Below are 17,561 nucleotides of genomic sequence, written 5' to 3' on the forward strand. Positions count from 1 at the left end.
CCTTCGACGATTCCTCCGTTTGCCTTTGTTGAAACCATTGTTATTCTTCTGGCATTCGACATATGTCATATTGTTGGTATCATTCCCAGTAGTCGGCCTTGGACGGTGACAGCAGTGTTTTTCAGTCCTTGTGATCTATCGGCAGGCTAATGATCAAAGGGAAGCCTGTTGTTGTGCCCTCTTTGCTCCATACATGGGCTGCAGGCACAGATGTCCACGCGGGAGTTCCCTTTCCTTGTCCTGCCATTCATGGACTGGCTGTTGTCATTGGGGCGATGGGCTACCAAATATGGAGAAGGGGTCGCACTGCTCGGCCCCGTCTCGCTGACACTCGCACGGGTATAAATGGGCCCGTCGTGACATTCGGGAACCCCTTGTTTACACACTCAAGGATCCGGTGCCTGGTGCTGATCTGGTGAGTATCTCCTGTGCACAGACCGACCAGAGGAGGAGGAAAAAGAAAAAAAAAGGCAGAGCAGTGGATTTATCACAAGGGGGAATGGATGAAGGATTTTAACACTTATGACAGAGACTTCCATCTTTGACTAACCACAAATCATCATCTAACTGAAACGGATCATCTCACTGCGTCAGCCTGTGCTCCATTATCACCTTGTGTGGATTACTGCTTCTGTGGAAGACATTAACTTTCACATCACTAACGCCGGTGACCCAGCAAAGACAATGTGAAATATTAACACCATTCTATAACATGTGTTTGTATGATTCATAATGTGTGATTGATATAGTGTATTTCATATGTCTAGTAGTTTGTTTTCTCAGTTTTTAGCTTTGTTAAAAAGCACAATGTTTTATTGTAACTGTTATTTATATGAGAATAAATCACTATAAACCACGACTAACCAAGATTGACTTGGTTGAAATTGTTCACGACCATGTGTGTGTGTTGTTTATTGTGATTATCTATGAAGAGAAGACAATATTTTCCATCACCAAATTCCAATAAACAGGGAATTTCATGATTGGATCCAAAGATCTAAAAGTGACACGGTGTGCATGTGTGTGTGTGTGTCTGTGTGTGTGTGTGTGTGTTTCAGATCTGACACCATGTGTGACGACGAAGAAACAACCGCCCTGGTGTGCGATAACGGCTCCGGCCTGGTGAAGGCTGGGTTCGCAGGCGATGACGCACCTCGCGCTGTGTTTCCTTCCATCGTGGGTCGGCCCCGTCACCAGGTAAATTAGGCAAACTATTCTAGTATTGAACGGATGAGTGTAACCGAAAAAAAAAAAAGATCTATGGTGTTGGATGAGGGCCAGATTATCTGTGCGTAACTGCGCATCAAAATTACGCGTCTATGTTTCTCTGGAAGACTGAATTCTGCATTTATTTGTAGATATAATAATCTGTAATGATTAATATTACTTGTACCACGACATCATCCCTGGTCGTTGCTGTTATCAGGGCGTCATGGTTGGCATGGGCCAGAAGGATTCCTACGTAGGCGACGAGGCCCAGAGCAAGAGAGGCATCCTGACCCTGAAATACCCAATCGAACACGGCATCATCACCAACTGGGACGACATGGAGAAGATCTGGCACCACACTTTCTACAACGAGCTGCGCGTGGCCCCCGAGGAGCACCCCACCCTGCTGACAGAGGCCCCCCTCAACCCAAAGGCCAACAGAGAGAAGATGACCCAGATCATGTTCGAGACCTTCAACGTCCCCGCAATGTACGTGGCCATCCAGGCCGTGCTGTCCCTGTACGCCTCCGGACGTACCACAGGTATGGCACATTCACCAGGTGGGAACGGGATTCTGACGCGTGAGTTAATGCAGGTATGTGAAATAAATCTGTACGTGTTCATCGTAAGGTATCGTCCTGGATTCCGGTGACGGTGTAACTCACAACGTGCCCATCTATGAGGGTTACGCTCTTCCACACGCCATCATGCGTCTGGATCTGGCCGGTCGCGACCTCACAGATTACCTCATGAAGATCCTGACTGAACGTGGATACTCTTTTGTCACAACCGGTGAGTAGAAGCTAGTGACCCAGGGTCTTGGCAAACTAAGCTCTGTGCGTTTCTACAGTAACCATGTAGGGAAGTTTTCTTCCACAAACATAAACCAAAGAATGATTATACAGAATATTTGATGTTCCAATCATCCATCAGCACCATACAATAACACAAACTGGGAACACTCCTTATTATGGGGGAAATCTTCTCTATATACAATAAACTTGTGGGAAGAAAAGACAAGTTTTGACAGGACACATTTGACCAACTTCACGTTGTACAAATCTGATCCCTCCAGCTGAGCGTGAGATCGTGCGAGACATCAAGGAGAAGCTGTGCTACGTCGCTCTGGACTTCGAGAACGAGATGGCCACCGCCGCCTCCTCCTCCTCCCTGGAGAAGAGCTACGAGTTGCCCGACGGCCAGGTCATCACCATCGGCAACGAGCGTTTCCGCTGCCCGGAGACCCTCTTCCAGCCCTCGTTCATCGGTGCGTAAAGGCGAGGGCGCACAGCCAAGCACTGATTCAGCTGCAGTGACACACACCCATGAATATACAGTTAAGCTACTGTATGTTCATGTGTGTGTGTCACTGCAGCTGAAGTTTTAAATCACATTTCTGTGAAACAAATATTAATTTGAAGTATTTCTATTGCAAATTTTTCAGTACAATTTTGAGGTACTAGCTCAAGCATTACATCAAACATTACATTATATCACAGCCCTGGCTGTAACATAAAAATCTGTTTTCTACAACATCAGTAATTAATTACATAACCGAGGCTACATAGTAATAACTGGACACTGAAAATAGCTTCTATATATATAAAATTATCTTTGTTTTTCTTTGCACCTGAAAAACTTTCAATGAACATGTCAAAACGTGACATAGAAACATAACTATTATTAATAAATCAGCATTTATGTCAGATGAAGTATTATTAATACTTCTGTACTTCACTAAGATTTACTTTATCGTCATTATGCTACTTTCACCAAAGTAAATAGCCTGAATACTTCTTGCACCACTGCTCGCGTGTAAATCCCTGGAGCAGCATGAGAGCAAACTTCCGAGTGTGGATGGTTTTCTGAAGATAGAAGCGTTTATCGCTCACATTAGCGGTTGGCTGCCAAGTGTGGATCACCAACTGGAGGAGGTCACAGTTTATCCACCTGAGATTTACCGCTTCGTGGCCGATAAATAGACATGAGTCATCTGAAGCAAGGGGCTCATTGTTCCAACACGCGCCGCAGAGCCAGGCAGCTGCTGCCGGAGCTGTCCGATTCAGCACCTGTTGGAGGCGCAGGCAGCTGAGGGTGGTGTCAGATGTGCCCTCTGCTGCAGGGTGTGTGTGTGTGTGTGTGCGTGTGCGTGTGTGTTTGTTTGTGATGGGGGTTAAACCCACTGACTTGGCCGCTGTGTCTGTGTTTGCACAGGCATGGAATCTGCCGGCATCCATGAAACCACGTACAACAGCATCATGAAGTGCGACATCGACATCCGCAAGGACCTCTACGCCAACAACGTCATGTCCGGTGGCACCACCATGTACCCAGGTATCGCTGACCGCATGCAGAAGGAGATCACCGCCCTGGCCCCCAGCACCATGAAGATTAAGGTATTGACTCGCTGTTGGATTGTTAGCACTGCAGGAGAGAGGGGGCCCCTGCAGATCAACACGTGTGCTCTGTGTTTGTAGATCATCGCCCCCCCCGAGAGGAAGTACTCCGTGTGGATCGGCGGCTCCATCCTCGCCTCCCTCTCCACCTTCCAGCAGATGTGGATCAGCAAGCAGGAGTATGATGAGGCCGGACCCTCCATCGTCCACAGGAAGTGCTTCTAAGCACCAGGCTGACCCCCCCCCCCCTCCCCGCCCCCTCCCTCATCATCCCGAGTCCTCGCCCCCCCCTCGCCCTCAGTCTCCCTTCTGTGCCAAAAGCCCCATTCATAGCTCCAAAGCAGGAATTTGTATGTTGTCGTAAAATTCTTTGTTTACACTTAAGTGCAATTTATATGTGGATATGTATAGCTTTATAAATAAAACGAGAATCTGGACTTTCAAAAGAAGACTCCTTCTTTCCTTCCTTCCCCTATTTCTGCCTGTCTTTGTTTGTTTGTTTGTTTGTTTCCTTCCTTCCTACCCTCGTTCCTGTATTTTCAGGTCTATAGAAAATCTCTCTCTCTCTCTCTCTCTCTCTCTCTCTCTCTCTCTCTCTCTCTCTCTCTCTCTCTCTCTCTCTCCCCCACCCCCACCCACCCACGCGACGGAAGAGTAAAGGATAGCTTTGAATTAGAAAAGATTAAGGTGAGAGGGGAAGATGAACTACCTTGTGTGAAATTAACCGCAAAAACTTTCACCTACTGAAAACACCGACGTCAATCCCAACAACAAAAACTAATAATAATAACAATAATAATAAAAATAAAAATAATAATAACAATAATCATTATTATTATTATACATTAATTCATTTAACTACTTGTTATTCTTGGTAATAATATATAAAACAATGAACACTTAATGAAGCTGTAGATTAAAAGAACAATCACATAGATAACTATGACTTCGAACGGTGCCTCCACACAAAGTCTAATGTTAGTGCACATGCAAGGCAACACCATAGGTTGATCAAATCTCAGAGCAACATGCAGGGCGGGGTCACATATTTTGTTTCTATTTTTAAACCTCCACACACACAGAGAGAGAGAGAGAGAGAGAGAGAGAGAGAGAGAGAGAGAGAGAGAGAGAGAGAGAGAGAGAGAGAGAGAGAGAGAGAGACAGCAGACTGCCTTGTAAAGCGATTAGCAACTCGGATGGTACTTTCACTCTGTCACTGTATCCAGAGCATCATCTTTGCCTGAGGTGGAAACAACAGCTCTACCAGCCGGGCCAGCAGCCTGCGACATGGTGACGGAAACCCCGGGGCATGCGAGGCTATCCGCTCCAAGAAATGGAGACCGAGTCCCGTTAGAAGTCCCTATACAACCCATAGCCTTTGGTTATAGATGCACAGAACAATGTCTTGTTATAATATATAAGCTATTTAAATCCCTCACTTACCGATTACTTAAAAACGCACCTTGACCCTTGTACCAGGGACACGGTGCATCCATAAACCCTGCAGGAGGGGTGGCTTGTTGTTGTGTGGAGCACATGTAGATCTGAAGCTCAGTGAGTTGAGTACTATAAGAATATAGTCATGGCTCTGATTCTGACGCTAAAACCCTTAAACTGAAGAGGCTATAACACAGGTGTCCACAACAGTGTCCACTGAATGGCGCACGCTATACGCACAACTGAAATATCGAACATCAGAAGCCCTGGTAGTCCTGGCTGCGCTCCACCGACCTGTCTGCGCGTACGTGACGCATGGGCGAGGGGAGGGGAGGGGGGAGACTACTTAAAGGCGGATTAACGCTGGAAAGACATTAAATCCAACCTCCCTCCATCCACAAGCAGCGCGCAGCCCATCAACCTGATCTGAAGATCGAAAATAGGAGGGCTTACAGTAATCAGCCCTTCAGACTCTCATGACAAGGAAAAGTGTGGCAACGTCGTGAGGGCGCTCGGCACACACAGCAGGACGTTCACTGGCGCTGCGCGCTCTGCACAGAACCAACCAGATAGCGCGCAGAGAGACAGAGAGAAACGGGGACGGCGGCAGCATCCCGTGACGGATGCATTTTTTAGCCTCATTCGGACGCTTTGGAGGCTGACAACAGCGAGAGGCAGGGAGAAGCTGGACAGGAAATAACGCGCTTTCTTTTTTGGAGGGATTTGAACAGAGTGCCGTTGTGCCCTCGTCTTCTCCGGATGCTCAGATATGGGGGAATGGACTATACTAGAGAGGCTCCTGGAGGCTGCTGTCCAGCAGCACTCGACTATGATAGGAAGGTAAGATGATCAACAGAAACCAAGAGCGGCCGAAGAAACGCAGCAGCCTCCAGGATCGTCTTTAGCATGGTCCCCATTCTCCCGTCTCTGCCCTGTGCCTCAAGGATCATCTGTAGCATGGTGCCAAGTCCTCCGTGTCTGTGTAGTGGATTTTTTTCCCCCTGCCTGGTTCCACAGATTCCTTCCTCTTTGTCCTCCTCCTAAAACGAGACAACTGAGTAAACCAGTTGAAAGCTGGGATGGTGCTGCAAAGTGCAAAGAGAAAAAAACTAAAACACACACACATAATTTTAATCCATGTGTCATTTCATGTTTCCATTCATGCACTAATATCCATTTGATGTATGTTGGTGAGTTGGAGTGGTGGTTGTGCGCTCAGGGGGTGGCAGGAGGAGATCGAGCGCGAGTCGGTGTTATCACCTCTTTCCATTGACGAAGCTCACACAGGTTTATTTAAAAAAAAAAAAAAAAAGAAGCAACGCCGATTGCTTGCGTTTCATTTCAGCCATTAAATCACACAACACATCCAAACCACACAATGCGAAGGAAACACACACACGCGCGCACACACACACATCGCATCCACGAGGAGCGACCAGTTTCAGCACTGGACAGCTCCCCGTAGGAAAAAAAAACCCAGCACAAAAGAATTGGACGGTGCGCGTCAGCCACCGAGGCAGCGCACAACTCCACCACATCCACCACCGCTTTACGCTTATATATTTACACGTATTTTCACGTTGTTTGTTTGTGTCCCTGCTTTGTTTCCTTCTTCTTCATAGGATCCTACTAACAGTGGTGGTCATCTTCCGGATTCTAATCGTAGCAATAGTTGGAGAGACCGTCTATGATGACGAGCAGACCATGTTTGTTTGTAACACCTTGCAACCGGGCTGCAACCAGGCATGCTACGACAAGGCGTTCCCCATTTCACACATCAGATATTGGGTCTTTCAGATCATCATGGTGTGCACGCCGAGCCTCTGCTTCATCACGTACTCGGTGCACCAGTCGGCCAAGCAGAAGGAGCGGCGCTACTCCACGGTCTACCTGACGCTGGACAAGGATCAAGACTCGCTGAAGCGCGATGAGAGCAAAAAGATCAAGAACACCATTGTTAACGGAGTACTCCAGAACACGGAGAACTCCACCAAAGAAGCCGAGCCGGACTGCTTGGAGGTCAAGGAGATCCCTAATTCGGCCATGAGAACTACAAAGTCCAAACTGCGGCGGCAGGAGGGCATCTCCCGGTTTTACATCATCCAGGTGGTGTTCAGGAACGCGCTGGAGATTGGCTTTTTGGTGGGTCAGTATTTCTTGTACGGATTCAACGTGCCCTCGGTGTACGAGTGCGACCGCTACCCCTGCATCAAAGACGTCGAGTGCTACGTGTCCAGGCCCACGGAGAAGACCGTGTTCCTGGTCTTCATGTTCGCGGTCAGCGGCTTTTGCGTGGTGCTCAACCTGGCCGAGCTCAATCACCTGGGCTGGAGGAAAATCAAAACGGCCGTGCGCGGCGTGCAGGCGCGGAGGAAGTCCATCTATGAGATCCGGAACAAGGACTTGCCCAGGATGAGTGTGCCCAATTTCGGCCGCACTCAGTCCAGTGACTCCGCGTATGTGTGAGGAGGATGAGGAGCAGGATGAGGAAGAGGAAGGTGTGATAACATGTACAAACAAGCATATGATGGACATATGACGGACAGCTCCGCACGCCTAATTCGTGTCATGACTTTTCAAAGAGTGGGCAGATGGTTGGTTTTCTTTCTTTTGGTCTTTTAAGGACTTCATGGCAGGCGTGGATGACACGTTTGTTCCCTTATTTATTATTGCACTGATGCAACTTTTTAGTAACGTTTATACTCTGTGTAAGATGCGAAATTGGAGATCATCCATGTTAAAACGTGTTCACGTATTTACTTCCTTGTGGGCTGTTCTGCTTGTGTTGGGCTACTTGAAGAGAGTAAATGCAAAAAAATTGCACTAAAGAGGCGGGGGTGAACACGTGAGAGCCTGAACCTTATCCAAAAACGTGCTCTACTGACCTGACGGTGTTTGTAAGACATTTACTTTTTCCACCTGTTTTTGGCACCAACCTAATTAAACGGCACCATACACAGTGGTTAAAGGACAAACTCCACCATCCAGATTTATATGTGCACACATATATAAATCCTCGGTTCGACCAGCGTACTTCATGTTTTCTTTTCTGTTGCCTGTGTTGCACCACTGACCTTAACATATGTAACCATTCCATTGCTTTATAGCTGACTTGCAAAACAGTATCTTGGTGAATTTGCTGCAAATGCTAACGTCTGTGACTTCCTTAATTTATGACACACCAAAGCGCCCACTGCTTTTATTTGTGAAGTGTTTTCTTGCTTTTGTGTAATCAAGTGCCATACTTGTATATAAACATAATATATATGTATACATATAAATATATAGATATATAATAATCATCATGAAAGCTGATTCCCTTGCTTGGATTATGCTAAATGCCGCCCAATTTCTTTCTTTCTTTCTTTTTTAAAAATTTGCTTTCAATGTGTTTGTTGTGATTTAAATGAGGAAAAAAATGCTATACAGTTTTCTCTGTTTTCTTTTGGCAAAGGACTGGAAAAAAGAGATGAAGTGCTAGTCTTTTTTTTTTTTATATACAAGAATGAAAAACGTCTCTTCTCCCAATCAAAGCTGTTAAAAACTGGAAAAATAGCACAAATTGACATTTTTATCAAAGAATGGGCAATAAAAATCTGCTCTGGTGCTACAGTTTTTTCATAGAATGGTTTTAAATGTAACCGAAACCGACCAGAAAAAAGAAAAAATACCACGAACATCATTTTGTTTCTGTGGAAAATAAAAGTGGGATTCATGTACACCAGAAACGTGTGAGGTGCAGTACTTGTGTGTCTGCTGCTCCAGCTTATGTTGAATGACCCATCACACTGATATCCTGTAAATATATATATATATATATATATATATATCTCCAGTGGAAGTTTTGCCTTGGTGCAGTGAGGATGTTAGCCACACCCACTCTGTATTAAAAAAAAACCTACTGCAGGACACACCTTGCACAGGATCTCATCACTCTGCAATGTTGCAATACTGATACTGCTTTCATGAGACACATCAATACCAATGCCACATATCAGAGTGGCCTGAGGGGACATTTAGTCTATTTAGCCATGCATTAAACCAGACTCGAACCACAGCTCTGACAGTGAGCTATACATTCACAGGGTTCCACTATGGACACTGTGCAGTTTGTGACTTTCCTTGTAGTCCTCAGAAATGACCAAAGAGCTGATCATGATTCAGAAAACCTAGGGAGCCTAACCCAAACCCAGTTTTCACACGTTTGAGAGAGGATGTAATACAACAGCTTGTGTTGAGGGAAAGGTTGCGTACTACTTTTGAAGGTCAGGGAGAAAACAAAAGATCAGGAGGGGAGAAATAAAGAGATGGTAGACACTCATATGAGCACAGAAAGAAAGAGAGAGACATAGAGGAATAAAGATTCAGAGGGATAAAAAATGAGATATCTGCAGGTGATGTGGGTTGGGCCGGTCTCTGCCGGGATGACTCTGCAAAGCCGCGAGAAATCGAAGAGCGGCGGCACCGGCACATCCATCTCCAACCCAGCAGGGACCCGAGATTCCTCCCGAAGTCATGAGCTAGAAAAAAGAAAAACAGAAGAAGAAAGAAGAACCATTTGTCAGCTCCACTCTGAGGCAGCGCAGCGTACGCCTTTGTGCATCGTTGTCTCCTTCTCCTTTCCCCCCCCTCATCTGTGTCTTTTTCAGAGAGACAAAATACAAAAAAACCTCTGCAAGTAAGAAAAGATAAAAATAATTTAACACAACAAACCATTTGAAGCGTCTGCTACATAGCTACAGTTCAGGGTTTAAATGCAGCTGTCGTTATATTTTGATGCTTTGATCGTTTTTTTAAAATTTCCCTGCAACGTTCAACCTGGTTTCAAACTCCGGCAAAATGGCAAAAATTATTGGGGTATGTCCCAATGCAATTATGCATGCTGTCGTGCATTTACATCATGTGAGTGTAGCAGGGCTCAGCAGAGATTACACTGTACCTGTGTCTCCTGCATCCTTTGTAGTCATGACAGCCAGGTTACAGGTCACGTAGAGAGCATTTTGCTGCCAGAGTGAAAAAAAAAACGCACACGGCAAAGCACAGGATTCACATTTACATATTTAAGGGAACGGAGACTATAGAGATCAAGTCATCTCAAGTATCTGTGTATTCATCTGCCGGCCTCCTGATAACTGCAGCGCAACGCACCCACCAAGGCTGCACACAAGCTATTTTAAGACCTCAAGGTAAAAACACTGCAGGAACACGTCAGATTTGAAGTGATTGCAGGTGCTCAGGGCGAAGGCAGGGATCTTTAGAGCCATACATCCCTACTGTCTAATGTAAGTCAACGAAGAGAGAGAGAGACCTTCATACAAAAGGAGAAGCTTTTCTCTGGGCACGCAGTGTAGAAGAGGAGAGCACTCCCATAGACAATCTACACACAGGGGCAAGGTGCCGTTCTAAAACAAATAAACAAAATATGGATTAAAATATCCTCCAGCTCCACGAAGAGAGAATAAAAAGTGGAGCTGTGCATCTGCTTTTTCAAATATCTAGATCAATAATTCACCACATACAGAGCATACATACTGTATGACAATGTACTCAGTAGGTGCTAAGAACAAAGGTCTCAGTTTTATTTGATGTTTTCCCGCTCAGCACTTTGATTTCTCGGTTTTCACTGGTGTATAAAACGTTAAAGAAACCAGTATGATCAAAGGAACATCAAAAATGACTGGTGCAGTGTGAATGTGGCTTAAATTGCAGCATTCAAATTGTCTGTACTATGTTTTTTTTTTAGGTCATATTACCTCAAACGTGAATCTTCATCTTAAGCCGCAATCTGTGAACATTTTGTCCGAAGGCAGCTGTTTCTTCTCAGAGAAATGTCGGCACAGAGCTGTTAAATGTTCCTGCTGCAGGGCAGGATCATGAAAACCACCACATCAAGCTTATTTTAATGTCAAACTTTCATAAGAAATTCATTTTTCTGTAGATTAAAACTATTCCTCATTTTTTAAAATGCAGAAATGAAATGAGACCAGTCAACCGGTGTTTATGAGTTAATAACGTTTCCCCACTTAAACATGAACCCTTTATGTTTTGTATTAAACATAATGAAGGATTTACACTAGCAAGTATAGTTGCTTAGCTCGAGGCCTGAGTGTGTAGGACAGACTGAAGTATTAGTATTTTGGAGCGAACAGATCTACTTGTTCCTCGGTTGTGGTTTTTGGAATTAAAGTTGTGATATATATTGGGAGCAGAGAGTGTTTTTATTTAAGCGACAAGGCCAGACTGGCAAAGGTGAGTGATTGAGCTGCAGCACTGACATCTTTATTAATAATCTTTGCAGCCACCTTCCATCATACTGACAACTTCTGCGGAGTCAGGAGACGAGGACAGTTGAAATGAAATCAGTCATAATAGCATTAAAACAAATGTAACATGGTATATTGTGTTTGTGCATATCTGTGATTCTCCTTGAGGTACAAATATCTTTATTTCTTCTACTCTTTTACATGTAATCCCAAAAATTATAAACCAGATTAAAACCTAGCAATATAACAACAAAAAAAGCCTATTAACATAATTCTAGAATACTGAAGAGGAGAGGAAATACCGACAGTACTTCCCCTGGTTTTTAATCTGCTCTTGAGGCCTTGGAGAGAATGTGACGGATTAAACCAGAACTTTCACCTGAGTCTGTAAATCCTTCAACCCCTCTGTCCCCAAAAAACAAGCATATCCTCCCTGTTTTTTTTTCCCTCTTTCACCGATCCAAAAGGAGAAGGCTGGCTCCGGGGGGGCGATGCTTTAATTCTGCCTTTTGCGCAGATTACTGCATGAAACGGGTGGAGAGCAAACTGAGGAAACACAGTGAATGCAGGTCTTTTTGATCCACTCAGCCAGAAGCAATGAAATTAGCCTGGGTACTGCAGCACATATGCACGGCATAGCATGGCACAGGCAGATACGACACACACTGAAACAAAACACGCCGGATGTTTGCGTCCGTGTGAGGGAAGAGGCAGTAACACATTCGCACAGTGTGACAAAGTTCCCAACTTTCCGTCTGCCAGGGGAGCGAAGGCATCTGCTCTGTTTTGGCTGTAAAGTAGCTTTCTCTGTCTCCAGCCACTGTGGCTCCTCTCCCCCCCCCCCCCCCCCCCCACCCTCCCACACAACTCCACTTTGAGGCTGCTCAAAGAAGCACAACGCCAAACTTCCGTCCTGTGATTTGTCCTTTGGGTTTTTTGTCTTTTAAACTTCTCCGCTTTAATGAAATCTTCTCAAAACAAGGACAAAAGGACGGAGAACATTTGACGCAGTCCGAACAGAGGGATTAGTTTGGCTGGTTTTGGTTGGTGGCGGTGGCGGTGGCGGTGGCGGGGCCGTATTGGCACATGGATTTGGTAGAAAAAAAAAAATACCTGACAGACCTGACAGCAGATTAATTTCTCATCCATTTTTTAAACGTGACCTCAGGATTAAGAACATTAGTGGATTATACACAGATTTGTCAACCAGAGGTTCAGAGTGGGACAGCCAGCACCTGTGCGAGGACACAATGCACCCAAACCCAAAAAACATTGGAGTCCTCCTCTCTTTAACCAGACAGGTCAGATTAAGATAGAGTTAGTGGGGTGAGTTAGTTGAGGTGAAGCTACTACAACTTTGAGAAGAAGGAGAGCAGATAACTTTCATCATTTGCATTTTACTAATTAATCCACCCACTAATTCCACGAATGTCTTTCTGGATGTGGCTCTTTATCTCCAGAACCGTTCATCTTAATGCAATTTCAATTAAAAAATGTCATAAGCATGTGACCAGTGCACTGTAGCAGTCAGTGATGGGTGGAGCAGTATGTCTTCAGTCTGAGGACCGAGTTGAACATGTCTTCTTCGATGTCCTTGCATAAACCACAGTAATAACTGGTAACTGGGTCAAACCTCGGGTGAAAATTGCTACCATATATATATATTTTTTTTTCCTTCACCATATTAGACTGACACATCTCCTTCATGGCAACAATATTTATAGAATCACTTCCTCTTCTTGGTTGACATCAAGTTGTCTACAAAGTAAAAGCACTGTTGCTGTGATGCTTTGTATCGAGTTGCATTACACAGCTTTTATTTTGCAAAGTTGTGAAATAGGGGTCTGAAGATTGCGTCGCTTCAGAAACAACAAGCATGCAACGTAAAAAAAGCATCAGCAGTCCAGTAAATCATTCAAACTTATGTATATAAACCACACACGTGAACAGGAATACACCAAATTCAGTTTTATTTTATGAAAAACATTGACTATACAATCTTCATTGCAGGTAAACCAGGTATGATGAACACAAAGTATATGGTATATTGTAGGTCTGTTTGAGGGGGACTCAGTAATGACAAGGAATAACTCTAAAGTAGCTGCGGAGCAATGACACAGGTAAAGAGAACAGGCAGGTTTAGAACGGGCACGGCACTAATTTCTCTAAATTCAGCATTTCTCCTCTTTGAGGAGCCAGCATCTAAAAGCTGCAGGACCCTACAGCTCTGTACCACGCTGCACCACCTTCCCCTGGTTAAGCAGTTTGTCATTAATGCAAAGCAGACAGCACCAGGCCACACTGCAGCAAAGAAAAGCCACAAACAAACCCTAAACAATTTCCTGTCTGCGACGTCTTTAATTTCCCTCCAGGTGACAGCTCATTCTGACACCTACTGCTTGTTTCTAACTTTCCGCGCCCCGCTCGCCTCCTCTGCATTCCCTAATAGCTTGTACTACACACAGCACATCGACCCTGATAAATGTTTAGGTTCTGCACCATTACACAGCCAATAAAAATCAGGGGCTGGCAAGTTTTGAATCGGACACGGAGGCGCTCGCCAGCCAAGGGAACTTGTACCGATGGACTGTGGGAGGCACGGAGTAGCAGAGTGCTTACAGGAAGATGGAGGAGACAGCGGCTGAGGTATAGAGATATTAATTTTAAACAACCCACAGTGAAACTCAATCACACACACACACACACACACACAGGAATATGAATCACTACCGTGTATCACAGAGGCTCACAGGGATTGAAGATAATACTCGTCTCATAAGATTTGCGGCTGCAGAATGAAATGACCACCTGCTAACTTGTCTTCTTCGCAACCAAGGAAGATGCTGCTATATTTAATAGAAAGAAAATTGAAATGCAAATAATGACATTACACAGATATCACCAGGCTGATGGTGAACCTTTAAATCCCAGTGGAAGTGTGGGATGAACTTGTGTGGGTTGGTCTCGCCGACTCTGCCGCCGCTGCTTGGTTGACGGTGGTTTACCTTTAGACTCTGCGTGAACCGCACACATTGTTCTCCTCTTCCTCGCAGCTGATTGGGAGTATTTCTATGGTCCCCTGCTTCCCCTCTTTATTTCCTTCACCCACTGTTAATCTTTCCTGTTTGCCATGAATGACGTGGTTTTTCATTTCTATCGCGCTCCACAGAAAGAGATCTCACTTCACGCTGCTGCTTTCAGTCTTTCATTGTGATGGAACGATCAGAAACACCATGACTGGGTTTTTGTTCCAAACCTTAGAAATAGCAGCCCTGTTGGATTACAGCTAAATGTGACAAGTTAGCTGTTGGGAAAAAAATGAAAAAAATAATAAAAGTGAGAGTTCTGCAGTAAACATCGTCCCTCTGCTGCTCTGTTCATTTCTGCTCTTTGTGAAACCTTAGTACAGATGCATTCAGAATTTATTCTCATTCACACACTGGTCGGGGGGGGTGGATACTCTACAGCAAGGCAGAAAACACTTAAGGCCTTACAACAGTTGAATCAACACTTTTGTCACCGCGAAACTAAACCCCTGTTTCAAAAAGGTATTTATTACAGGACTGTTGTACTGGATCGCACTGCAGCTCACAGTTATCTGTTTCTTGTTTTGCCTGGTCTGCAGTTAAGTGTTTTATTATGCTTCTCTGTGTTCAGCGAGAGGATTTTAGTGCTTAAGTGCAAAAAACTTACCTCGTAGAAAGTGTGTGGAAGCTCTCACACAGTCGCTGTAGCCTTCAGAAGAAATGGGTCTCCTCTAGTTGCGGTGGATTATCTGTAGCCTTGTCGTTATCAGACTTTTCTCTTGTATTCCAAGACACGGTAACAACACATCTAAATCATCTCAGAGCAGAAAGTAAAACTATAACTATATCTAACAAAAAATATAACTGTAACTAAAGGTAGGGTTTGTTTGCTACCCTACAGACTGGATTAGCCTGGAGCAGGGTATTGTTTTAACCTCTCTCTCTCTCTCTCTCTCTCTCTCTCTCTCTCTCTCTCTCTCTCTGGATTCTATAGAATTATGGTCCAAAGGATCTCGCCTTAGAGAATCTAAAGCTTAGGGTGAAAATGATTCCACGATTCCGGATCATATGATAAGTGACATCATGAAAGAAATCACAAACAAGTCAGAAAATGACGTCATGCATCGTTCAAAAAGGCATTTACATATGGTAGGCCTCACATTAGTTTAGCAGTGTATTATTTTTGCAACTAATGCCATTATCACGACATTATTACATCATTAAAAAGTCTGATTGTGGTATTGCATCACTCATCCAATGCTTTTCATTCATTTCAATCCTCAGGCCTGTTCATCCTGTGCAAACTCAAGAGGTTCAAATCATTCACATTTTTTTCTTTATCACAACTCACCAGCATTTACCAGCGTCCCACATCATAAACCTCTATATTGACACCTCTAATCTTTTGTCCCCCATGTTGATATGATGCCGACGTCCGCCATGAAACACAAATACTCCCAGTAATGTGTCACAATGCAGCGTTTGCCCAACATGACCCCCTGAAAAGCAACGCACACAAACACACATATGCTTTCCCATAAGCCCTCGAGTGCACATGCCGGGCTGCTCCTTTCTCAGCATTTCAAATGAAAAACTGGGGCTGCTGGGATCTTTGTTGTTGTTGTTGCTGAGGCGTTAATTAGACTGAGAAATCTTGTGTAAGGCCCTCCTTCCAAGCCGTCCAGTTACACACACACACCCACACACACACACACACACACACACCTCCCCCCATGCACCAGAAATCCAGCGCTGCGTGCCAGAAGACGTCTTAGCTGTAAGCCACTTGAGATGTGTGCATGAAATTCCAGTTGATCAGAAGGGAGGTCAATTGTAATCTGAGTGTCATTATTTTTCTTTGAAGGAGCCGGTGTAAGTTTGCGAGTTGGATCGGCGCCGCCGGGCTTTGGCGCGCGGCGAGTGTTGACTGTGCTAATGATTCTCTGCTTCCTCGCGCCAACTTGTCGTTACAGCCAAAGGTAACGGCGCCATTGTTTTTTTAATATCATAATTAACAAGCTGTATGTATGGATGCTGTGAGAGCGAGATAGTGCAGACGACGTTCAATATCAAAAGGAAAGACATAAATATCTCGTCATAAATGCACATCTCTTGTTAACAGAGATCGATAAGTGACACTTTTAAGCGACCGATTCTGAGAGATGATCATTTGCTACAATACCAATTATAATGAAACAGGACCAATTGAACCCCTATCAGAGCCGTTAAGAATCATTACAGGGCTGGTGGAAGCAAGGGGGAAGGTGCTGTGGCTTCAGGGTGCTGATGCAGTGGAATCCTTAAAGAAATGGCTTAATGGTATACTGGGATCGATACACCAGCAGCAAACTGATGGGCTCTACCTGCTGAACATCAGTTTCTCCTGACTTCAGCTCCATGCTGCAAAAAAAATAAAATAAAGATTCACAGATTCAGTCATCACAGAGAAATATAATCAACATCTTGAAAAAGAGCAGAAGTTCACAGGTTGCTCTGCTAAGTATCTTGTTTCGTGCGGGGAAAAAAAAGATGGATGACATGACCGCTCCCAAAAAGTGAAGGCAGAGCGTCTCGATCTCCCCCTGGTGGCTGGCGGCAGCATAGGTGATAAATCCCGCCACCTCCGTGTTAGTGGATGGGACATGGACTCAAATAAAAAGGCAAAATTTACGTCAAATACATTTTATCTCAAAGAGAGTTTCTGTCATTTTAGGTAGTGATTAAAAAATTGGGATGAAAGGTCCCAATTGACAGCTGAGACTGACTCACGACTGGTCGAGCATGTGTGTTGACAGGACCTCGCTACTGTGCAGGGTTACATCTGGCCAGATGTGTGATGGTTGACTTGAAAACAACAGTAAAACCGTTGAAGCTATTGTAGAAATGAAAGATTATTAATTGCACCATTACAATCTAGTGGACAAGGTCCCCGACTGATTATTCTTTGAAAGTTATGAAAGTCATGTACTGGAGGACAGATAATAAATGAGAAGGACGTTATTGATGGATGTTAAAAATCGGAAGAAAAATCTGACAGTAAAAAATATGTTATACTATAAAAACTTTGTGTTGAGACAATGTGATGTTTAACAGTCAGAAATAAGACTTTAATGATCAGTGTGTGCAAAATGAATTATCATGATTCCACTGACGTGTGCATGATGTACGTCTCTGAATATAAAGTATATATGCGTGGGTAATATTTTACATAAAGCTGGACATCTGTGATT

At 44.4% G+C, this 17,561-nt stretch overlaps 2 protein-coding genes across 3 annotated transcripts; both read left to right on the forward strand.

Annotated features, from left to right (window-relative positions):
• The first annotated feature begins 284 nt into the window (after positions 1 to 284).
• Positions 285 to 4,051, forward strand: LOC117756773 (actin, alpha cardiac muscle 1). 2 transcript variants are annotated; one of them, XM_034577544.1, is made up of 8 exons: positions 483 to 633; positions 1,059 to 1,197; positions 1,427 to 1,751; positions 1,840 to 2,001; positions 2,285 to 2,476; positions 3,424 to 3,605; positions 3,687 to 3,859; positions 3,890 to 4,051. In XM_034577544.1, the coding sequence occupies exons 2-7, from the start codon at positions 1,069 to 1,071 to the stop codon at positions 3,828 to 3,830; spliced, it is 1,134 nt and encodes a 377-aa protein (XP_034433435.1). In that variant the 5' UTR covers positions 483 to 633; positions 1,059 to 1,068; the 3' UTR covers positions 3,831 to 3,859; positions 3,890 to 4,051. The 2 variants fall into 2 exon arrangements, with proteins under 2 accessions (XP_034433434.1, XP_034433435.1); XM_034577543.1 differs by lacking the exons at positions 483 to 633; positions 3,890 to 4,051 and adding an exon at positions 285 to 415 and having other exon boundaries at positions 3,687 to 3,869.
• A 1,306-nt stretch (positions 4,052 to 5,357) lies between these two features.
• Positions 5,358 to 8,770, forward strand: LOC117756774 (gap junction delta-2 protein). Its single transcript, XM_034577545.1, has 2 exons — positions 5,358 to 5,882; positions 6,665 to 8,770. The coding sequence occupies exons 1-2, from the start codon at positions 5,812 to 5,814 to the stop codon at positions 7,506 to 7,508; spliced, it is 915 nt and encodes a 304-aa protein (XP_034433436.1). The 5' UTR covers positions 5,358 to 5,811; the 3' UTR covers positions 7,509 to 8,770.
• The last annotated feature ends 8,791 nt before the right edge of the window (positions 8,771 to 17,561 follow it).

Source organism: Hippoglossus hippoglossus, chromosome 22, assembly GCF_009819705.1.
Source record: "Hippoglossus hippoglossus isolate fHipHip1 chromosome 22, fHipHip1.pri, whole genome shotgun sequence".
NCBI classification, from domain to species: domain Eukaryota; kingdom Metazoa; phylum Chordata; class Actinopteri; order Pleuronectiformes; family Pleuronectidae; genus Hippoglossus; species Hippoglossus hippoglossus.

Coding starts and splice junctions, on each gene's coding strand:
- LOC117756774 (XM_034577545.1), top strand. CDS start 5,812: ATGGGGGAATGGACTATACTAGAGAGGCTCCTGGAGGCTGCTGTCCAG. Junction 5,883..6,664: donor CACTCGACTATGATAGGAAG/GTAAGATGATCA, acceptor TCTTCTTCATAG/GATCCTACTAACAGTGGTGG.
- LOC117756773 (XM_034577543.1), top strand. CDS start 1,069: ATGTGTGACGACGAAGAAACAACCGCCCTGGTGTGCGATAACGGCTCC. Junction 1,752..1,839: donor CGCCTCCGGACGTACCACAG/GTATGGCACATT, acceptor GTTCATCGTAAG/GTATCGTCCTGGATTCCGGT. Junction 3,606..3,686: donor CCAGCACCATGAAGATTAAG/GTATTGACTCGC, acceptor CTGTGTTTGTAG/ATCATCGCCCCCCCCGAGAG.